Raw genomic sequence first — 24560 nt, 5'->3', positions numbered from 1 at the left:
AGAGCACTGTGGTAGAGAATTACAGAAGCAATGGGGTTTTCAGGGAAAAAAAACAACACAGAGGGTACAGTCAAGATCAGAGTAGGGATGTCACTAATAGTGGGAAGAGAGACTTTACTCCAGGCTTCCTTAGAACTGTAGGAAACTAAGGGCACTATAGACATGAAAAGAGAGTAATTCAGAGTGTTGAAAGCTTTTGAAAAGATTAAGGAATAAGGATAGATTCAATCCTATGGTTTAACTGAAAAACGTAGTTTCTGTGCTTGTGTGGTTTTAATGGCACTGAAAGGGTAGTTATGCAGCCAGTAAAATATACCGGGAATACTTGGAAGTAAAGGAGTAGGGTGTCCATCTCTCTTTCGCAGTGTTCTTATAGCTTATGGTATGTGCCGAGCTACAAAACTGAGTGACCAGGTTTTACAAGATTCCCAGTGAATGTTGTTGTTTACCCTTAAATTGTTAGCTTGTAATTCTGGTTTTGTTGGAAGTTTTGCCGCTCACAGCAGTGGAATGAGGAGTTGGCCTCTGAAGTGGTATATTGTATTTCTGACATAAAACCAAAGGCTGATCAGTATCTCCACTGCCTATCAGTTCCTTGATGTACTGCAGGTCAGTCTGTCATGGGGCGTATGCTTCAGCTCAAAGTGGCTTGTGGCGGGCTTGCTCAGTCTTGATTATTTACCCATGTGAATCCTCTGAGGGTAGTGGAATTGGTCTAATGGACATGAGCATATGTGAGAATAGAAATAGGCTCAGCAATCTACAAAATCTGGTCTCTGTCCAATTTAAATAAAAGATAAGTAAAATCTTAGAAGCGGGGGCATTTTCGTTTTGATTCTGTGTCTTGAGTGCAAAGGAGTCCATGGGGAGTGATGTGCGGTTTCTGATTAACTAGAAAGTCCAGCTATAGAACAAAATCAATCAGCTTTTCACAGAGTGTACTCAATAGTAAAGGCTATACTTTAAGATCAACAATGTTAGAGACTGCATGATTACACTGTGGCTCTGTGCTCTTTAAATTTTAAAATTATGGTAATTAAACATTTAAAATATGTTTTAGAAGTTTTAATATTAAAAATACAATTGAACTTGGAATTACTTTTAGCGGCATACTCTGCACATATGTGGTGCTTTGAAACATTTGTTAGATTACATGAAAAGTCTTTAAGCCGAATGCCTACTCATAGCAGCTGTAAGTGGTATCAGTTTACTGTTTTAGCTGTCTGCTCTTGGGACATGAAGACCAGTATCATTTTACTTTTTGAGTCCCTGTTCAAGTATGGCTGTAGAGAAATAGTATCAGATAATGAAAGGGATGGGATCTTATTACGGCTTAATAATAGCAAAACAAACAAGCAAACAAAAACAACTAAATAACCCTTTTTCTTCCACTTCAGGAATCCAGTTAAAATAAAAGTAAAGATATACTATACTGTAGTGATACTGAAGAAGCTAGTAATAGTCATAATGTTTCAAAGGTACGTTACCAGGATCTGAGTAGCTCTTTGAGTTAAAAGAAATGAGCAGCTCTTGTGAACTGGGAGGGGAAGCTGATTACAGAAAAACTAACCACACAACAAACGAGAGAACTTTCTAATACTTGATCAAAATAGGAAAGATTCATCCAGATACATTTAACAGGCTGAGTCCCTAAACCTAGGGATTTATTTTGCTCATAGTTGGAGAGCTAGTTGTAAGATTTGGGAAACATTTCTGTTGCAGCGGTTTGAGAAGTACTTTGAAATGTAGTTATGCAAGTCTAACAAAAATGAGGATCTCAGCACCATCTTTGCTTTTTAAAGTTAAACAAAGGAAAGAGTTGGAAAGAGAGGAATGGCTTCTTGTAAATCCAAACATCAGGGACTGAAATCCTAGACCCTTACAGCAAGGAAAGTGTAAGAAATATTAAGAAGCATAACAAAGTTTCTACAAAGTCACTATTTTATATCTGATTGTGACTCATTCAGTACTTAAAAATTATATAATACTGTCAATTACAAATACAAATCCAGGGGCAATTTTAAAACCTTTCATCAGAATTTTAAAACACTGATACCCTAAGGATTAATTCTCTAAGGGACTATGAACATAAATAATGAAATACCTGATACTGACCTGTGAGAAAAATACACAAACTCCTGTTAAATTGCATCTGGAACGATGGTTCACACCACAACAAACAAAAAGATGAAAGAACAACTTACTAGACGGGCAGCAAGGTTTCTTAATTTGAGCTGTTGCAAGGACATTGCATGGTGGCGGTAACACCTTTGCCATGCTCTGCCCAGAGCTCCTTGCTCTGAGCAGCAATGCGGCCGCTCTCTGCCAAGCTTCTCGGGGGAAAGGCTTCCTGCATCTGCGCCTCACATCGAGGAATCCCTCATCTCGCCGACCAGGGTGCGGCGAGGAAGTGCTAAGCTAATATAACAAGATAACAGTTAAGTCTGTGCTTTTTTGTGTTTATTGATAGGAGTTGCTAGATGATATGGGTGTTTGCCAGCTTTTGCATCATTCTTCATTTTCACAATTTAATTGGATCCCTTCTAAAACGTTATATGTTTGACCTCTATTTACTCTTCATCTTAAATGCATTTCTTCCTTTGCACTGGAGTAGTCTGAGTACCCTACTCCTTCATCCCCCAATTTACCCAGATATTGTCCTTCTTTATTTGAGATATTTGAAATAGAAATATAGGAGCTGAAATCCTAGGCAAAGCTCTACCACTGCAAGTCAACTGTCTATAATGATCTCGGGGTATTAATTTTTTTTTTTTAACCTAGCTGTCATGTGAAAGAAAGACTCATACTTTGTCTGAGAAAGTTATATGTCTGGGGTTTTCTCAGATGGCCTGAAATGAATAAGACTAGACTTCGCATAGATGCTAGTACAGTGTCTCTGACTAGGAATCTGTGTGAATAGCTACTAAACTTTAAATGCACAGCCTTTCATATTCTTCATAGTTTCTGAATATATGTTAATCTTCCAATACAACCTGACCTTGATGTTATCAGTTTCTTGCTTTATTTCTTTTTGAGTTCCATCTGGAATTTTTTTCATGTAATAATCTTTTCCAAACATCCTCCCCCTATAAAATGGTCTTTCTGTATAACCTTTTAAATTGAAGCCTTTTATTTCCTGCCCTGTCACACATTTCTTTAAATTGTGTTTCAGAGATTTTTCTCTCCCGAGGTGGGAGTAATTCCAAACATATTTGATAAAAATGCCAGTGGGACTGGGCTGAGGCTGCCACTCAGCTGTTTTCCTTTTTCCTTTGAGTTTTACCTAGTTTCATTATGCGTGGACTTCTCTCCCTTCCATTCAGGCTCAACTGTGGGGGCACATTGATCAGAAACTTCATCACTTTTTTAGCAGATTTATCTTCTCCATTCATCCCTCACTTTTAGAGAGATGTGGAATTGGGCTTGACAACTGGTCAGAAGTGATGTACCAGACTGCATTTTTCTTTCTGTAGCCGGAGACTAGCGCATTGGCTCAAACTCGTCAGAACCCCGCAGCTGCTGCAGTGTTGGTGGGGTGATGCCCCAGCTCTCCACTGCCCTGGTGGGTGCTCTTCCAAGGGGAGGGCTGCATGCAGTCATTGGGCAGCCCTGTCACGGGCTGTTGATGCCCCTGAATAAGATGCCATCAGAGGAGAGCACGCTGTCTTCTTGGAACGACTGCCTGTCTTACTGGACTTCTGCCCGGGTGACTTGCTTAAGCTCTGCAATCTCTCTGCGACTGGACGAGTCTAGAGCAGGACCTGCTGAGGCAAAACTGTGGTTGGAATAATGAAACTCCAGAGAGTGGGCCAGGAGCTGATTTAAAATATTGTCTTGCCCTCTTTTTGATGAAGTTGCTCTTACGTTTTCACTCCTTCTCTTTTTGTTGTGATCGTTTGCATCATGTCTCTTAGACCTTAGGATTGCAGATGAGTGCTGAGACACTGAATTAAATAACTGTAATAAAAACTTCTTTCATCATTGTCTCTACTCTTCTCCCTCAAGTAATAGAAAAGTATTTGCTCAAAAGAACAAGAAAGTAGTGTTCTTTCAGAATTTTATTTCCACTTTAAGCACCTTTGCTATAGATCAGAGAATTTGTAAAACCAGGATCAGTCTGCATGTTTAATTTGAGCTTATCAATAGAATGTTCTCACTCAGCTGGAAACTTCCAAGCTAGAGGACCAGACCTCCGCTGTCACAGCCTGCCTGTTCTTTCGTATATTAACATTTAATATTTTTGCGTCTGTGAGCTCCAAAGTCAATTCAAGGCTTCTTAGCAAAAGCAGATTTTGTCCAATGTGAGTAAAAGATCATAATCCTCAGTGTGAAGTGTTCTTTCTGAAGTGTCAACAAAATATATTTTGGCACGGAGGCCGAGTTGTTGAAAGCAGTGGGTTCGCAAGAGGCTTCTGTAGAGGTAAAAGGAGCTGCAAGTGGGATGTCGGGGCTGTGGGGAGAAAAGGCAGGGAGGGCAAAGACAATTCAGTGACTGGGAAAGGGCATACAGGAGTCTTTCAGCAGGGAGGTCTGGTGAGGAGGAGGAAGAATCCTCTTAATCTCAGCCTTCCTCCTCCTCTTCTGCATTATCTCCTACCACTTGCTGTCTTGCTAGAATAATTCCTTCTGAGTATATTATCCTGCACCTCATGGGAACAGGCAAGTCAGGGTCTGCTCGGGGGCAGGAAATTGCGGGGATAAAGCTGCCGCTCCTGCTGGGGAAGGATCTGGCAGCAACCTCTGGGAAGAAGTGTTGTGTTCTTGCGGCCATTGAGGTGCTGGGAGAAGGGCAGCAGTGCCAAGTGGAGGTTGAGGGGCAGGCTCTTGTACAGGAAAATATTCCTTCAGCTGTCCCTGACAGCTGCTTGCTTTGCCTGCTGGTGGGCTTTGCGGGAAAAGACTCTGCTTTATTGCATTTTGTCTCTGATCCACTATATCAAGCCAGGGATAATCTTCTATTTATAGTGGTCTTTAGAAACTCTCCGACTCAACAACAACAGGATTTAAGACAGAAAAGTCTTTAGGTGATACTGATTTTGATACCATGTATTCTGTCTGCTCAAGAGCAGGAGCTGCAGTGAGAAGGAAGGAATTAAACATCTAGGACTGGAATCTGAAAGGTGCCAAGTATCCCAGGGCTGAGCGCCCTCAATTCCCATCAGTTCCAAGATAGACCGTAATGTGAGTTAATGGATTATGAGCAGAGAGCAGTGGGATTCAGCTGTTAGTTTGAGCTTCTACACATACGCTGTGTAGGAAGGGTTGTGCTAGAGAAAAAGCAGATCTATATGGCTAGAGGAGAAAATTCAAGCAGAGGATCCTTGGATTTTTTTCCTAGTTTGCGTAGTGTTTCTGTGGATGCAGCAGCACTTTACCTGAGCTGGTGAGGAAGGTGAATCATGGAACTTCCTTACTCATTCCCATTTTGAGGTTATTTGCAACCTAGAGGCACATGGGGAGAAAATCGGGTAAGTATCTTGGTGCAGTGACTGTTGTATCCTTCAGGATGTGGCTGGAGGCAACTTCTGCTGTGCTGCTCTCTTGTGCCACAGCAGGGAGACAGTCTCCTCTGCCTCTGAGTTACCAGTGGAACTTGGGTGGGCAGGAGGAAACACAAGTCTCTTTTTTGTCTTTTTATTTGATCAAGGATTTGATTTAGAAGTTACTATTTATAATAACTTCCATTAAAGCCTGAGACTCTATACTGGCAAGTAGCATGCTATTACTAAAGAATAAGGATTTCTCAAGCATTAAAATTGCTATTCAGCTGTTCTTTTGTCTCCATGGCAACTTTAAACGTAACAACAAAGCAGTAGGTGATGTTGTTAGCCAAAAAATCTGTAATGCTCAAGTGATTGTTGATAGCAACAAAATGGATGCCAGTGCAGGGTCGCTTGTAGATACTGCACCTAGGGCTGAAGTGTTGCGTGTGACATTTTAAAGCAGAAAACATACCAGAAAAGTGAGGTTGATGCAATTGGCAGTTTTTATAAATTATACATGAGGTACTGTTTTAAAATTCAACAGGAAACTGTGGTTTGCCTTCTCTAATGGAACGAATTGCATGAAAAGAGAAGAGCTCCTTGTATATACAATAGGTGCCACCTGGAGAGGAGCTCAAGCTTTCGTCTCAGTTTGTTGACAGAACAGAGAACAAATGCCACTTTAGAAAAGTGGAGTCAGTTCCTAAAGGGGATAAAAGTTAAAGGTTAAAGTTCTCATCTGGCTTCAATGTTGATATGAAAAAGGAAGCCTATTAAAAAAGACAAGGCAATGCTTTTCTTACAAATAATAAAATAAAAGGGCCTTGGGAGGAATTATCGTCAGTTTTTGATCTTAACCCCGTGGTGCCAGGGGCTTGGGTATGTTACTGACGTGTAAAACTGAAAATCGTTCCTGGGGGAAAAAGCCTTGTGAAGATCAGACTGAACACTGCTGAGACTAGTACTGGAAACCAGCTATGAGAAGAGAACAATTTCAAAAAAGGATTCTTGATGTTAAAGCAGGGAGAACAGGGATTCAAGTTGTTTTAATGTAGTTGAGACATACTAAATGAGGAAATCCATTCTTAAACAGCAGTAGTGACAGAAGAGTTAATGAAATAAAACTGTACTATTTTAAGTAATTTGTGTCCACTATTTGACAAACCTCTTTGAACTCTTGGTGCTGGATGTACTGTGGGAATTCTGCCTTTTAATATCTATGTATGCATGCTGTCAATGCAACATGTACCAAAAAAACTTTTGGATTCTTAAGTGGGCTGAATTTGAGTGCTACTTTCTCCAGTCAATGTATTGTGGTAGTATTCCATGTTTTGTAAAGTTGTCACCTCATTTCTTGGACGCAGGGTTCCTGATTGTTTGAAATGTCTGTAATCAAAGACGACTTTTCTCCTCTATGAGAAGGATGGAGGGTGGAGATTGCAACCGGTTGTTCTTCAGAGTCTGACTTGACAGCATCACACAAACCTTTTTTAGTGCAGGCAAACAGAACAGCTTCAGTCACTGACAACAGCATGAGATGCCATCTGATATCTGTTTTAGAATGCAGAGAACTGGACAGATACTTATGTGGTCCTGGGTTACTCATGACTCCAGTTACTCCTGTTTGTGTCCCTCCTAAATGAAGACAACACTAGTGTGTTTTCTTTGGTATGTTTTCTTCAAATAGTTTAGCCTGTTTGCACTATGAAACACGTACACCTCTCACTGAAAGCTTAGTTTCCGTATTTGTTTTCGTTTGCCTCGGATAAAAAAGCTTTCTGAGCATTCTTTTGGGTTTCAAAGTGCATAGGTAAACCCAAAGCGTACATGTAATGCAAACAAAATACCCCATTTTTGAAGTTTCCAGTTATATTAGACTTTCTTAAAACTATTAATTAAACTAAAACTCTAAGCTACATAGTCCACAACTGTTCATATGCCAACTTGTTGTGTGACAACTTAAAACTTTAGCTGAGATTTTATAGTAGTTATTCATTTGTTTGCTTACAGATTCTTCTGCTGTACAGTTTGAGACCAGATCCACTTAAGGGAGTGATACAGCCACTGCTGTGGTTAACATAGGAGCTGCAGGTTTCAAAGGAGAGCACTGTTACAAGCTGTTTATTACTTGATGTCAACAGTGCTGTAACTTTCTCTTGAAAAGCCCAGGATTAGTTTGAATGGACTAATGATATTTTTGTCTTGGATATTTTCTCATATATATATTTTTAAGCCTATACACACAGGTACCCTTCAAAATATGGACCACTTCAGGAAGTTGTCTTTGTGGATGCAGACTCTCTGTAAGGGATCTTTTCCAGATCAGTATTTGAACTTTGCGTTAGCTGCAATGATGGGAAGTGGAATGGTCTACAGGAGCAGGCTTTTGGCCCTGCAAGCCACCCTGGATGGGGTGAGGATGGGAGCTTGGGTCAGGGGCTCCTGCTTTGCTGTGAGAACTACCAACGTTGAGTAGGCACGTGGTGCTGAGGAGAGATACCAGTCAGATGGGGAAGAATAAGTCATCTTACGTATTCTTACCAGTTCTGCCATCAGCTCATCAAGTGTGATGTCAGGGCAAGCAACTGAGAAAGCCATTTGGGCATGCTTGACTGTCAGCTGAAAGGCATTGCAAGGAACTTCACAAATGTCAAGATTTCTTGATTTCATTTTTACTTTTAACCTTTGGAGGGTGGGCATCAGAGTAAAGACCTGCCACCTCCCCATTCATCAGATACATTCAACTATCCGTAAAGCAGTAAAAGAAAAGAGACAGAATGGTGGGAATCTAAACGAGAGTGAAATAAACTTGGGCAAATGTGCTTGATGAGATTAATTGATATGGGTTGATGGAAGTGTGGGATGGTAGTTGCCAAGTTGTTTTATAAAACTAATGTTATTCTCATGAGAGACAGGGTAAGAGCAGCCCTTGAGCCTGACAGGCTCCATTTCACAACGTGGTTATAATGTAAGTAGCAAAGGCTCCTTTCTACCTGTTTGCTCTCCTGAGCAGGACAGTTGTGTATGTAAGAGTGCTGAACGTGACTATACATCTGTCATAGGAAGGACTGAAGAGCACCAGGTAACTCCAGGCTGGCCTCAAGCTGATCAGTGCCTGCTGAAGTCGGTATGCTTTCAGGCTCTATTCTGCACCTTGTCTTACAGTGAAATCTTATACCCCATTTCAGTCTTCTTCCCTTTTCTTGAATCTTTTAGGGAGCATTTCCCTTCTGATGTGTTCTGTGTGTTAAATCTCGCTGATTCCCTCAGTTGCTCAACCTACAAGCAAAGCTATTATGGCCCCTAAGCCAGCCCTATAAGTTCTTCTGAAAACTAAAAGTTGCATAAGATTCTTTTTTTGATATGATTTATCACCAATGACAAACTTTTTTGCAAGCAAAATACATATTTATACTTTTGTAACTAACTTTTCCAATGTAAACAGAACTTTAAGCAGTGGGATTCCAGGCGTTCAGGGAAAGGTGGACCGTATGTCTATATTGTTCTTGCTGGTGTTAGAACAGATCTCTTAACATCTAGTAGCTATTGAAGGATGAACTTTGAAATGCCAAAGTAGTTGTTATAACTCCATCAATTAGTGTGCATAATTAACAACTATAATCTAATTGTTTTCCTCTATATTTTCTCTGAATTAAAGTTCCAGACTATGAGCAAGATCTTGACGCTTGTCATCATTTGCTATTTAGTCTGTAAATACCACATAATCTTGCTGACTGTTCTTTTAAATGTGAGATCTATTAGGGATTTTTGTAGTTTCTGGTGAACACTTCTTTACAGTTCACGGAGATCTGTTTCAAGATTTGATTTTCTGAGCTACATATGTGCACAGAAAATGCACCAAATTCCATGGAGCCAGTAGCAGTCATCTTTTTTTCTTTTTCTTCTCCTGCCAGCTTTTCACTTACCTTTACTTCTTTTCCCTCTTCTCTGAGTGCTATTTATAGTAAAGTGTTTTTCAAATAATGTGGAGTTTGACTGACGCCGTAGATTTAAGGTAGAATTCTTATTTTATTTCATGTAGATGGATTGGATGACTTGAGATTGTCTAGCTCTACTTTCCATGCTTCGGTGGTCAGCTTCTAATCAAAATGCTTTAATGTATCTAGTGATAATGGCTGAAAGTTGTTACTCGAGAAAAAGTAAGTATAAATTTTTTGGTAGATACCTTTCTTTGTTGCAATTTGCACAAATCCTGATGTCCCTAAATGAAAGCTGTTTCTGCTTGCTGCTGATTCATCTCCATGCTTTGCATGCAAGCAAATTGTTATGGTAGGTTTAAGGGACGTGGCAACTAGCAGCTGTGCTCAGGGTGTTTTATCATGAACTTTGCTAGACATGCATTACGGAAAATTAACATTTAAAATCAGATACAACTTATATTTAGGAAAAGAAATTGTAACTCTTGTATTAACTGCAAAGGTAAGCAATGCTGCTCTGGACTGTGACGCATGTTTGTCCTTAATATGAAAATAAAAGTGTTCCATGAACAAAAGTTCCCTGTTTCGTTACAGCTGTGGAACTTTCCATTTCATGTGTGGTGGTAGCACAACTGTGTACAAGTTGCTTTCACAAAAATACTATTTATATAACTGTGGAAAATTCCACTTGCACAGTGAGAGGGAATCTTAGCAACCTTCTTTTCCCAGAATTTGCAACTGCTACTGTATTGAGAACTACTAAAATGTTCAATTGTCAACAACCAGATTTGACAGAAGCATAAATGTGAGAAGTTTTTCTGGCTTACTTGTCCGCAGGAATAGGTACATGAGTCCTACCAGAGTGTTTTGGTTAGTGTTTATGTTCTTCTCTGCATTTCAAATGCAAAAAAATGCAAGTACCATGGGAGACTAAAAATGCGAATTTCAAACAGAAATAGGTGCTCTTGTCTCTTATTAAGCTGAAGCTTTTTGTTTCTCTATACAAAGAAATACAGAGATATTTCTCTATATTTCCATGTTATGATGTTAAGCTTTTGACAACCCTGTTTGTGGGGGAAGGACCCACTTTTGTGCTGTAGATTGGATGCAACAAAGTACACCGCACTGGGGACATCGATGTTAGCTTGTAGCACAGGTTTGTGCTTTTGTTTGCTTCTGTAAAATTTTGTTTGATTGATCTCTTGACCAAAACTTGTGATAAAACTATTTCTGAAAGGCATAGCTGTGTTGATATCAAGCAAGGCTGTGTTAGTACTTCATAAAAGAAAATTCTGACACTGGCTGTAAATACCTTATTGCAATTTGTCTTTAACGACTGCAGTCATAGTACCAGTTGCTGGTCATCTAATCCTCTCCTTGTAAATGTAGAATTGCTTCTCTTGTACATATGACACCGTTTTATTCAGTCTTGATATAAGTGCATGTGTGGTTGAGATTCCCGAATTCTGCTGGGAGATGATTTCCACAGTCTGGTTCAGCTCAGAAAGGCTGCCACCACAAACATTAAATATCACTCAGAATGTTCTTGGTGTCAAGAAGCTTCCCCTGATGTTCAGACCTATTTTTTTCTCAGTTATATCCTTTTATTTCAGTTCTCTCTATTTTCCAAACCTTTCAGAATTCTTTATTTCAGAAGCCTTTTGAATACACTGCCCCCCCTCTTGCCTCTACATCTGTCGTGTGTTGTTCCCAGGGTGTCCATATTTCACTTTTTGTAGTTGTAGACTTCCCAGAGCTTGCTTCTTATGTTGCTGTGCCTCAGTCTCTTTTCAATTTGTAAATCCTTTTCAAGTTAAAAGGTACCTACTGCTCAACACAATAAGCTTTATCAGGCAGGGACTGATAAGTCCTTACTTCATGTAAGGGATACATTGATAGTTTGAGCTTTGTCCCTCACGCTGTGGCCAGGTTATCAGGCTTCATGCATGATGGTTTTATGCAGAAAAGAGAACCGGGCTTTTTCCTCCTTCACCTTAATTGCTACCCTGGCAGGTCAATCCCTCGCTCTTGCAACTCAAATATTATTTGGAAACACATCAAACGTTTTTGCTATTTATATCTTTTTTCATATTTCTCCCTGCATGACCAAGGTCATCTTTAAAAAAACTTCTCAGACAGAATGTCCTGATACTTTTATTTTCTGTAGTTTTTGTCTAAGTCTTATACTAACTCTGCACCACTGCCTGATGGATTAAGTTATCAATCTATAATCTATACCTAGCCCAACATATGAAGACCAGGTGGTCTTAGATTGATTGACAGATTTTCTCCACTGTTTTGTTTGAATATGCACATACAGAAATAGAAATACTGGCCAAGGCTTATCTTGTCCAAACCTTTATTCTCGTAGGCACAGAGGTTTACAATCTCAAAACTAGTTGAAGTTTTCTAATTCTTACCACACTGGAATCCGGGTGCTCTTATGATTTCTTCTTATTTCCATCTTAAGTTCAGTTTTCCTATCCTTCATCATGGATACCAAGAATTAAATACAGTGCTGCAGATGAGGTCTCATGCCATAAGATGGCTACTTCTCAGTTTGTGTTGGAGTCATATTTCCTGTATTTTTTTCATGTAGAATGATGGCTCCTCTGGAGTTCATTGTTGCAAACAATGCTGTTAAATCTGGGAAAAAGAAAATGTTTATCGCTATTTTGTATTCTGGCTCCAGTGTTCTCTAAAGGCATGCCTATCTTTTTTTTTTTTTTTTTTTTTAATTGAGGTGGCAGTCGTGGTAGTCTATTCAAATATGCATTTCATAAAGTATTTAAAATATATGACATACATTTCTCTTCTAGAATTAAAAAGACATCTGAAGATTAAATTTCACTTTGCATGACTCATTTTTTTGTGTAACTTTCAGAGCTGTTTAACAGAAGATGTTTGAGGTTCAACTCCTGGGAAAAAGGTGGTGTAGAAGCCTGAATTTCTGTGTTGGCAGAAAGTTGTAAGATAAAAAATGCCTTTTCAAAACTGGTGGTTAAAAAACCAAAAACTTAATGCATGTCACGTCTTTAAGGGGTGAATTTAGAATACTTTACATATATTTTCCTCTTTAATGTAAACATTCTACTACTGGCAGATGGACTTACTCTTCTCTTTCCTGTTCTATTCTCCACTCTGACTACACTTTCTTAAATATGAAAGGATTTTTTTCCTTTGGAAGCAGCAAAGGTCTCATGCATCTTCCTGATCAAAGCTCATAAAAGCAAGTTAGTGGTAAGTTCAGTTACCTGATCTTCTTCTGTGCTGGCAGGCATATACTGTAGTTACTGACAAGTTTCACCCAGACTTTAATATCAAATAATTCCAGAGAATGGTTTTGAAATACAACACTGAAATTCCAGGGGTGTAGGCACTGCCAGTGGGGGTGGAGGGAGATCGCTTATGCTGTCTGTTGTAGGTGGCCGTGTTAAAAATGTGGGCTGCTTCTGTAGTGATTGAACTGCAACTGCAAAATGCAAGTTCAGAGCAATCACCTGCTTAAGGATCTTCAACTCCTGAATTAGGGACTTTGGTTAGATAGATTCCTTAGGTTATACAGCAGTGACTATATTCTACAGTATGGTTTCACTCTGAAAGGCTGTATCTATTGCAGAAATATATAGCATATTTTAAACCCATTCTGGAATGCGTGCTTAACTGTGAAACCACAACTGGTGTATCCACGGGCACGTATAAGCCTTAACCTTAACTAAGGAGCCAGTCTTTCATCCCTATCTTTGTAAATGTCTCTTGCGAAATTTAGTGTGCTACTGTAGCAACTGTGTATGCAAGGAGATGTTATGATTCAGGACATTTGCACAGAAATGAAGTGAGAGCTGCAGTGTGTAGTCCAGAATATGTGGTAATAGAGGAGCGGTTAACTGTGATCCTCTCCCTGGACTGCAAGTCCTTCTGCATGACTTGCTTGCTGTGGTCCTCCTACTGCAAGTGCTAGTATCTGTGTAATGTCAGAATTGTTTGCCTCATCCCATTCGATGTTTAGAGATTTGATGTCTTCACTGGGTTTCTCTGCACAGCAGTTCAAGAACTGTTGTCAACAAAGAGTGCGTAGCGGTTTCTGTTCATGTAGCATCGAAGTGAAGACATGAAACAGTGCTAACAGATGCCGGGGTACCTCCTCTTACTGTTGCTTTGCATTGGGATACGCTAGCTGACCTGGCAGCTGTTGTTTCTACACCAAGCTCCTCCTGCTGAAGTTAACCGGCCAGATTTCACACTTGTACTGCTGCTAATCCTAGGGACTCTGCGGACTTAAAAGGAACGATGACAGATTTGCACAAGGGTAACAGATCCAAGTTTAGACCATTTGCCGGAGGTTTGTACATCACACATTGTACCTCCAGGCTTGCTTCCCTCGGTTTTGCAAATAAATGCAATTAAAAGGGAAAAGTAGAGTTATATTATAGATACAGTCTCTTTAAGATTTCTTTGTGTCTAAGAGTATACTCTTATAAAATGCCTTCAACTGTGACTTCGAAATCTTACACGAATAATTCTCCAGAAATCTGTGTTGCATTTCAGGGTTTTTACTCTCCCAGTTGCAGTGCGTGGCATTACAGCTATGAGAGATGTCAGGAGGAGGAGGAAGCCGTGTCTTTGTAATAGCATTTTCCCTCCTCAGTGCCTTTTGCCAGTTCTTCCCACCTCAGAAAAACAAAAGACACTGTCTTTGATTTATGTAGTTTCATTGTTAAGCTTTGAAAAGTTTAGAGATATAAAGCCACATTTCAAACCATATGTTTTCTGTAAAACATGTATTGCCTTTCAATCAGAAAAGCCTCTCTTACTTCAGTCTTACTAATTACGAAGTATGAAGTGATGTTAAATGTGCGTGGTACTCTTGAGAGAATTAAGAAAAATGTTTAAACATGAATTTAAAGCTCAGTGATTGGGAATTTAAGGTCATTCTTAAAACAGGAATCAGGATGGGGGAAAAAATGTGAAGTGTTCATTGCTTAATTATTACTTCTCGGAATGATAGGCTCCATTATTGACCGTAGTGTATAACCAGCAATTTAGAAGGTGAAAAAGGGAGGGAAATACATGTGCCTGTTCCAGGAGGCAGGCTGAAGCCTGTACGCTGCTTAGATCCATCTTTGAACTAGCATTTAGGATACTAAATATTAAGTATTGATTATTGCTTTTAAAAGAGTGACATATTACACTTATTTTTAAGATAGCGCAAAGGATATTTACTAGAAGTGAGAGGGAGTTGCTTTGTAATAGAAAGAACAACAGAGTAGCCATCTTGCCTGATTTTTAAGTTATGCAGCAAAATGCTACTACATTGTAGTACACCAAACAACCAGTAGTGGAAGTAATTTTGAAAAGAGAATTGAGTGGGGGGTTTTTCTGTAAGATACCTTTATCAGGATATTTATTTCATCGAGCACACTGTAAGGGTTTGGAAGCTCTTTTAAAGAGACCCCAATAAGAGCACAACTGCAAACTATCCCATGGTAGAGGAAAGATGGAACAGTGGCAAGGATAATTTGACTAAACTATAAACTCCTTGTGGACTGAAGCACAAGGACTGTATGTATAGGTAGGAAATGGAAAGTAGTTTAAATTACTAAGGATTATGAAGAAAGAGTAACATGAACATGTAGGACAAAATTAGAAAAAAACAAGACTGAAGTAAGCATCAAACTTTAAGACGTCTTTCTGTAAGTGCACTTATGATATTTACAGAATACGAAAGAAAAAGCTGGACTGTTATTCTGTAAATGTCAGAGGGAACCAAGAAGTTTGGATTGCATGATGCAATTTTTGGGTTATTTTCCATTAGAAAGATCAATCGTGTAACGTGACAGTCATCAATATAAATAACAAAAACCTGTAAGAACAGGTCAGAGTGTCTTGACGAACTAGAATCTTCAAAATGCGGGTTCTGACAAACGTGACGCAAGGATACTTGCACAGATGGAAATATCAGAGCTGTTACCACTTGTGAAGAGAAGACAAAGTCCCAGAGCTCTAGGAGAGCCGATGGGGTCACAGTATTTTTAGAAGAAAAGAAGGAACAAACTGAGTTTAAGAACTAATAGATTATCTTCCCTTTGAAGAAAGGAACAAATGAATTGCGCCAAAGTATACGAAGGAGAACAGGAGCTGAGTAATAACCAATGCAGCACCTAAGGAGGAATCACTACTCCGTGAATGCAGGGAAGGATTACTGTATATCACAAGCTGAACACGAGTTAGCACTGCCATGTTATCAACTAAGATGGATACCATCCGGAGAGGTATCACCACAAACGTAGTGTGGCAGGCATGAAATTTGTCTGGTACACTGCAAGAAAGAGGAGGGCGAGTTCAGGCGAGTCTGGATAGAAATAAGCAGCATCAGCACTCACAAAATTTTTCCTTTTCAGCCACCCCCTTCTCAGTACTCTCCGTTTCATGACCGTGAGTTCAGCTCGACCAACTCACTGGTCTGGTTGAAAGCAAATTTCTCTTTCATTGGTTTGTTGCCAGTTTGTTTCCAGCTGGCCTGACTCCCTGTGCTGGCTCAAGGAGAGTGTCGGGAATGGAGGGACGATGGGGCTGCCCAGCCTGCTCCCAGCGTGGTGATGGCAAGTAGATGCAGGGTGCATGGCACGTTTCATAAAAATGCGTTCACACTTTTTTTACATTGACTACCACCTTTTGTTTCTTTCTTTTTATTTTCAGCATAGTGTTTGGTTAATTAGATTTAGTTTATGAAACAAATCATATTAAAGTGATATTAATTAGTCTGAGGTGACTGTTTTCGAAAGGCTTATACTAGCTGAAGTCCTGTTAAAAGTCAGTTTGAATGTTTTGTTAAAAAAAAATTCTTCTTTTATCCAATATCAATTTAACAGAAGCATTCTGTTATATACTGTTTGGTTTTTTTTATCCCTCTTTCTGAATGTAGCTGAGGGTGGTGTTGCCCACGTTCATGTCATGCGGTCTTTGAGAATGTAACAGCATCAAAAGTCTTTATAGTCCAGCCCTGACAGGGCTGGTGCACTGCTGCACCCAAAAGAGGAAGGTTTCTAGTCAGATACCAGTGTTTAATTAATGTTCAGTAAGATCGCAACTGTGGTGACTTGTGCTAACAGATCTGTTAATTTGGAATCTATTGCCTTCATTCGCCCCTGTGTGATAGAAGGTAGATAACGTGTTACAGTTCTAGAAATTTTCAAGTTCTTATTCATCAATCCTGACTTTGAGAATAAGTAAAGATGTCCACCTTAATTCAGGAGAGCCAGGTTTTGTGAACTTTGATCTTCTGAATGTCATGACCCAATGCTCTCTATAACCCTGTGCTCTGAGGTCCCCTTTTATGAACTTTTTAAAAAATTCAAGCAGACACCATGTCTTTTTTTTTTTTCTTTTTTTCCAGAAGTTATTTAAAATGCAGTTCTGTAGCAACCAGCTAGCTAGCAACCCCTTTAAGTTTAATTCTAAGAATAATAGCAGGGAAAAATGCCACTGAAATACAGTTTATTGGTCTTTTAGGTTATATTTGATCTGGTGATGTCAATAGCAGGCTGCCCTCCCTCTGGAGTCAAGTTGCAAACACTCTCCTCAAGGGTAATTAAAGCTAAGTACACAATTACAACAGCCCAGATTTGTTCAGGCTTGCTGGTTGCCCACTGTCTCATAGCACCCAACATCACAAAAGAACCATGTTGAAATGAAAGGATTATTTATCTCTGAATCTTATGCTGTGTATGTGTTTAAATGCTTCAGAGGAGGTGGATCGCAACCTTAGGGACTAAGGTAAGTGTCATGGCACTGATTAACAGTGGGAATCCTTTATGGAAGAACGTGATCTGTGCTTTATTATGCTTTTGCTTTGCTAAAATAATTCATGGTTGTGTGGTCACAGCAAAAACCTGTGCAACTTCTGAATGTTCTAAGGCATTGGTGAACTTGTAGTATCTGCCTTCCATTTGTAAATGGCATAAAGAACTGGTCAGAAATGCAACCTTGCATTTTTCACAGCTGGGTTAAAGTAACTTTATTTGTATTTTTACGTGACAGAAGTGCTGAGTCTGGCTCCTCCTTTCTTGAGTGGGGTGAGGTCTGTGCACTTTTAGTGTTTCCAGGTACAGTACAACAGGATGCACTGGTAACTTGTAAAGCTCGAGAAATGGAGCTCTGACTTGTCCCTTGCTGTGCTCTGAAAAGAGGGAGATGTAGTATGGTGTCTAGTTAGGAGAAAGTTGAAATCCTCCAGGAAATCCTATGAGGACGTTCTTGTTGCTTTATTTAGGGGCAGCAGATAGAGCACCAGGAAGAATTGGAGAAGTTTGGGAAAGAGGAGCTTTTCCTTTCAGTAGTATGAACTAGGAAATGATTAAATAGTTCTTTTTTTCTTTAAGCTACTTCTAAGCCATCTAGGAGTTTCTTCAGTAAATCAATCTTAGAAAAAAGATGGTATCACTTGGACTGAACTTAAACTGCATGTGTGGTAAATCTGCCCACTCCCTTGACACGTTTGACCTCATTTGGACGGGTGCTTGTATGCTGCGTACCCAATGCCGTGGCAGAGCAGTTAAATTCAGTGTGGAACGCAGGCTACATGGACAATGTTATGAAGATTTTTAAATCCGCCTGTCTTCCCTGTCTCACTGTTTCTTATTTCTAAACAGAAATATAGTCGTTCTTCTAAAAACATGTACCTAGCTATGGAAATGACAGCGACTAAGGGGAAGATTGTCACTGAAATTGTGACCTGTGGGATAGAAACAGGGTGGACTGGATGTTTAAACACCTTTTGAAATTTCTGAAAAACTGAAAATTTTCATTGGAAGGAAAACTAGATTTAATTCAGTAGAGATCTTGGTTGCCATTACAGATAGTTTCAACAGACCACTTTCAACAACCTAAATTAGCAGTTGTTACAATCTCTTATCTGAAGGATATTTAGGGAGCAATACCAACAGAAGAACTTGGAAAAAGAAAACAAAAAGCAGCTTAGGTAACTGTATTTTCTAGAGGTGATTGTGTAATATGTGGGAAAAGCAAATGAGGCATGAAATTCTCTGAGCTATGATGACTTCTAAGAGAGTTAGAAATTGTCTAATGTGGCTAAGTGATTAGATGCATGTGTGCAGATGCATATGGGCCTAGACCCTTATTACCCTTGTGCACAGCATTGCTGAGCTGATGTGTTGGAGTACTGGAGTAAGAGGCAAGCAGCCAACTTCAGACATAAATCCCCCAGATGTAAAAGTTAAGGCATAATGGTTTTGAATGACTAAAAACAAAATGGTCACCTAGCAGCATTCCCAGTGATAGACTTGTTTGGTTTTAGTGGATAGTAATTCGGTACCTCCTCAAAGAAAGTTTGTATTGAGGGTCACTGAGGGTTAGATGATGAGCTCAGTGGTGACAGAATTCAGAAGAGTTGGATTTTGAGAAGCATCAGGTTATATGAGAAGTGAAGTGCTAACAGACTCTAAAAAGCTAACTGCAACTAAGTCCCATCTCCCCCGAATTAAGAAACTTTTACAGTAATGTAAATTGGGCTTTTTTGCTCGTGTTCCTTAGTAGGGAAGGCTCAGTTTGGAAAGCTCAGTTTGTAATGAAACATTGTGTTAAACGAGAATCTTGAATCAAGAGGGAAGGAAGTGCAGTGCTTCATCCTGGGACACCCAGGCTTGATGCCCAGCAGCTAAGAATATACATTGAGGGGAAAAAAAAATGGGACTGGCATGGAAGTTGCACCCTGCTCTGGGCAGGATTGTGACTTTGATAGGCATATGGTGATGTTGCGTTTTTAGCTGAGGGTGACAGCAGAAAAGCAAGCAAATACCCTCTGCGCCTTTGTGTTGGGAGAGTGGAAAACACAAGGGGGGGGGGAGGGGACCAGTTTGAATAAATCAAGAAAAAGGATACTAAGGATTTCAGAAAGATCTCCATTAGTGCAGATGGCAAGAGAATAGAGAGCTGAAAGAGACACAGCTGATTTTTCTGTCGTACTTGGAAAACTTCAAGGCAAAAAGAACTCCAAAGCAGCATTTCCTAGAAGCAGGTAAGAACAGAGGAGGGGCCAGAGCTGCTCAGTCGAGCTGTGGGTATCAGAGGGATAGGCTTGAGCAAGCCAGGAGATTCTGAGAGAAAGAAACTGGGAGAGACTGCAAAGCTCGAGCTGACTAATGCAGGCAGGAGCATTGCATTTGTTAATGGTTGTCACATTTGATTAGAAGAAAATCCCACTTACTGAGCTTGATGGTGTTAAGCTGTAACATGCCCCTCTGCTTTCCACTCAACCAAATTGTCTTCATTGCTTTAGAAGTCTAGAGAATTAGCTCTTTTAAGAAACTAATGACAAATATTTCTGTACTACCTATAGATAATAGCAAATTGCAGTTGTACTGCAGCCAGCATGTTGCTTCTAAATATAGTGAAGGATGTTCCTTAATTTATTTAATTGCTTAGACTTCACAAGGAGCCAGTGCTAAAAAACGTGCTTTGGTACTAGTGTAGTACTTATGGAGTTCACTTGGGAATATAAATACTGCAGAAAAATGTGTGGAACAATGTAGCACAGTTGCTGTAAAATTTAGGCTGTATGTTGTGCAGGTGTGCAAGTCCTTTCTTAGCTGCAAGGACACAAGAGTGGCACCTAAAGGAGAAAGAGGACAGGGGTGTGAGTCACACGTTCTGCAAATCCGGGGGGGCACAGGGCTCTTCCACGTGTTATGATCAGGCAATTGTAACAATTGTTTAAGGAAAATGCAAGATAATCTGTTCCACTTCTAATTACTGGACTTCTCTTCCCACTCCATGTGTTCTGGTATCTTCTGTAGAAGACCTACAGGGATCCCTGTTGTTATTGCAAACTCCTAGAAACGCAGTACAACTGCAAGGAGAAGAAGATTTTTCTTGATTAATGTTTTGATGTATTTGTCTCAAAATACTGAAATTCCAGTTTCCTGTTGTTATGCCTCTATGCTTCCCCCCTCCCCACCAGGTAGATGTCATTATTTGTTCGTCATGATTTTGGTGTACTAAATGTAGAGAGTAAAGAAATAAATATTGACACAGTTCTTGTTAATATTAATATTCTTATAATAGAGGGTTTCAATATCAACTTTTTCATGGATGTCTTCAAATCAAGTATATGCATAGTATTTGTGATCTATAGTCTACATATTTATTTTCTGAAATGAACATCCTTCAATCGTAAGACATTGGAGTTGGAAAACAATTAGATAGGCAGAGGAATATTAAAAATTCGTGGAAGTTAAAGTAATTCCAAGTCAGCCCATAATATTTCAGTGAAGAAGGGTCTGATCTAGTGAAGATTTGCTTACTTATAAGTACACGTAGGTTTATGTTTTCATCTATAGAATTCTTATGTGAAATACATGCAATATATATCTATACTTCTTTTCTGATTGTAAATGAGCTATATATAACTATCAATGTAAGGTAAGTAAGTGATGGTTGAGTTTTTGAATTGATTAAATGCCAGAACTTCCATGCATTTCAACAGCACCAGATTTAAATTTATTTTTGTTATTGACCTAATTGATGGAATCCTACATGTATTTGAAATGTACAAATACCTCATTTCATTGTATCTGATTTTATACAAAAGGAGAATATGGGATTTGTTAATACACCTTCATAGAACATTTATTTCTAGATCAATAATAATGGAAATGCTAACTTCATGCTCAAGCATAGTGGAAATCATGTTTTAATTTGTAGGGAGAGGATTATGTTCATAATATGACATGGGTTTTAGAGAAGTCATTCTTCAGCACGAAGAGCTTAAACTGTACAATATGTAGATAATTTGTACATTGCAGTGAAGTTGCATCAAATGCCTCTGGGTTTGCTGAAAAAATACTGAAAAAATAAACTTAGAATGGAGGGCGAAATATTTGGCATATCATTTTGTGTCCATATGTTGTTATGGAAGGCTAGACCTGGACCAATGCTTTCTTATCACTTCTTTTGTGAGTGTTACATAGAGTGGTTCTTGCTTAGTGTTGTTGAGTAGCCACAAGCTCTACACCAGTTCTTGCTGCCTTTTCTTGTGACTTCTGGAAAAACCCATATCTTTTGATGATTTACCCATTTTTAGTTGCTAAATGTGGGTGGGCATGTATGGTTTGTGCTTTTGAAATCCATTAATAAGTCAAAGGAAGGTCTGGCTGCTCCACTGATATCTGAGGAATGCTTGAGAGGTATGAATTCAGTGCACTCTCCAAGTTTTAAAAGATGCATGTGTATCACTAGCTCTGATAGTAATCATACCAACTCCCAAAGGAGCTGCATCCTCATTCATTCATTAGTGAGTTAGTTTGTACAGTGCCCTGGGGGCAGAGTTCTTTGCGATTTTCCTGTTGTCAAATGGGGCTGTGCCATGTCTCATGTATGCTGGGCTTCAGCTTCAAGTTATTTTTCAAAATAAGTTGCCTGGATAGTGAATTATCTCTTAGGATCACGTTAATTTGCCATTTGGGAAAATCTGTTGAAGTAACGGTTTTCTCTCTCCTTGACAACTATATTTTCGACAGACTGGAATCCCTCTGGGTATCGTAAGTCTCCTTTATCATAATACTGTATTATAAGGAAGCAATGTTTGTTCTGCTTAGTGAATCCTGAAAAAAAAAAATCTACTGAAATGCTGTGTTTATTCACATTGCTTCTTTTTTAAGAGGGAAGAATGTCTTTAAGGTTCAACTCCATGAGTATTATTAATGGAATACTTCTATAATAGCATTTTCCTTAAGCATTTTGATATCAACACCTGCTGTTCAGAAACTCAGAATTGTTTTGCTTGCACTTAACTTGGTTTTAGCAGTTTATCGTAGCAATAAACAGAAACACATGATGCTCACCAATACCCATGTATAGCTGTAACTAAACAAACAAAATTAGAAAATGTCTGAATCCTGTAAACTGATAATACTGAGAAGGAAAAAAGACTAGTATTTATATTAAGTATTGGGAAAGATCTCAGGAGCTAATGTCCTATAAATACCTAAAATACAAAGTGTAGTGACTTGCAAGTGATTGACTTTCACCTGTCGTTTGTGGGGAAAAAAAGCTGTAGTGAAAGCAGATAGGTCTGGGGCATGATGCAATGGGAGGATCGGATAAAAGGGAGGAAAGCTGTTAATTCTTTCATGGTGTGCATTTCTGTGGTCAGGTGGGTTTTTTTTTAAATACACCATTTCATTATGCTAGTCTTCCCATAAAACTGCATATAGGCAAGTGTAGGAAAGTCTTGTGCAAGTTGGGGTTTTCTTTGGTGGTGGTGGGTTTTGGGGGTTTTTTTAGGTTTTTGCAAGGCATAGGCAGTAAAGCTGAAGAGATTTTTATTCGCTATGAAAGCATAGGGACTACCTCTGGCTCTAACATGTTTATAAAACTGGTTTTTGAGCCACATGCTGAAGTAAGTATTGCTGACAATGTTCAAAACTTCCACTGACAAGTTAATAAACTGTACTGAAACTGTAGGGTCCCAGAAAAAACTCAAAGATGAACACATGCAGAATTATCTCAGAATCCTTCCAGGGAGTCATTTCAAATATGTCCTGCCTGGTCTTAGGTCTTCTGGAGCTCTGAAGGAAAACGCTGTAAATGGAGATGACAGCGTGAGGTCTAAAGGCAGGGGTGGCTGGGCATAGTGTGGTTGCAGTCCATAACAAATTCAGCCAAGGTGGGCAAAACAAAAGAGACAACTTCATCATCCACCTTTGAAGGGATACTGTTGCCTTAAGCGGTATCTGTAAAAAAGCTGTGCCAAAAAGGTCAAGGGAGGAGAAAGCCTGGAACTGACCCGTCCCGTCAGTTATATTGCTACTGTTCCCTGGCCAGATGACACTACTCAACATTGGTGTAGAAAGTAAAGGTTCTTCATAGCTGAAAATAGTCAGATAATTCAGGGACAAAAAAGGCCAGCACAGCCTGTCCATAAACTGAAAACTCTCAGCATAATGTCCGTAAGTAGTGGTGGGTGTGAATAACTCAAAGAAGGTCCTTTTGAAGTTTTCCCAAATACTGTCCATGGCACAAGTTAAAACAAAGGCAACCATGTGCAGTCTGAGGTGGACGTAGATTGTCCAGTTCACAGAAATTTGTCAACTAGACCCTTTTATTCAGTCCTGATAACACTTCAGTTACCCTTCCACTGCTCTCATTCCTAGTGTGGACTGCTTCCTTCTACTGGAGGATTAAAACATTGTGGTAACAACCTCAGGTAATAGAAAAAGGGGGAAGACTTGAGTATGGCTTTAGGTTTCTCTGTAGTTGCCTTTAATGAAGACTTTGGAAAAGCATGCTTTCAGGCCTGGAAAGTAATTAATTTCTTGAAGTATGCTGAAATTGTTCACAAAATGTGGTTTAGTGGAGTAAGTTTTGTGATGGAATTGGCGTTTTTGTGAGTGCTCTAATATTGACCCAAATCAGAGGAATTATGTGCGGGCTTTACACCTTTTTTTGTTTGTCGGTGATAAAGAAAAGCACTTGGGGACAAAAATCATAGAAGTAATATTTTCACAAATACATTTCAGGAGGTACAAACAGAGAACTTACATGCTTAGATTTGACTGAACTTGACACCATTCTTACCTGAAAAAGATGAGCAGTGACTGGTAACCATGACCAAAGTTAACTGTGAATGTCTCTGCCAAAACTGTGATCTTGGCAGCCTGGGCTTCTGCAGTTTTCTGTGACGTCGCGGAAGAGCAGTTGGGGGGCTGTTGGCAGAGACCCTAGGGTCCCCATGTCCTTTGCCCCTTTCTGACGCCCGGGTGAACCGTGTCACACTGGCCACAGGTTTGACCCGCACAGGGCTTTCTAATTGCTCCCCTAAAATATCACTTTCACTATTTACTGTTTAATCAATTAATAACATGCCTTTTTTTTTTGTTAGAGACAGATCAAATTGGGGTAAAGATGACAACCTTCCTTAACTTTTGCAAGAGCATCAGTGTCCCAGTGCGTTGCAGTGCATGTGAAGCCGTATGTACGTGGCTAAAGGCAAACAGTGCCTGTTACACAGGGACTTGTTTTTCAGATAAATATGTGTAAGAGGAAGAAAAACTTCTAATAAAATAGGATATCTTGGATCATCTGCTCAGATGAAAACTTGTATTCCTCCTCTTAGACAAGG

The 24560-nt window shown here is 39.5% G+C and overlaps 1 protein-coding gene across 9 annotated transcripts in view; it reads left to right on the top strand.

Annotated features, from left to right (window-relative positions):
* The window catches only part of ZNF385B (zinc finger protein 385B), a 151761-nt gene that overhangs the window by 62489 nt on the left and 64712 nt on the right, over positions 1-24560 (top strand). Inside the window, exon 1 of one of the 9 annotated variants that reach the window (XM_075431226.1) lies at positions 5448-5468. The exons of the other annotated variants lie outside the window; for them this stretch is intronic. Coding sequence (XP_075287341.1) covers positions 5453-5468 — 16 coding nt within the window. The 5' untranslated portion in view covers positions 5448-5452. Of the gene's footprint in view, positions 1-5447; positions 5469-24560 lie in introns of those variants that run through there. 9 annotated transcript variants of the gene reach the window in all.

Source organism: Opisthocomus hoazin, chromosome 9, assembly GCF_030867145.1.
Source record: "Opisthocomus hoazin isolate bOpiHoa1 chromosome 9, bOpiHoa1.hap1, whole genome shotgun sequence".
In the NCBI taxonomy this organism is placed as follows: Eukaryota; Metazoa; Chordata; class Aves; order Opisthocomiformes; family Opisthocomidae; genus Opisthocomus; species Opisthocomus hoazin.
The sequence above is the reverse complement of the archived record's forward strand: the minus strand, read 5'-3'. Positions and strand labels throughout refer to the sequence as shown.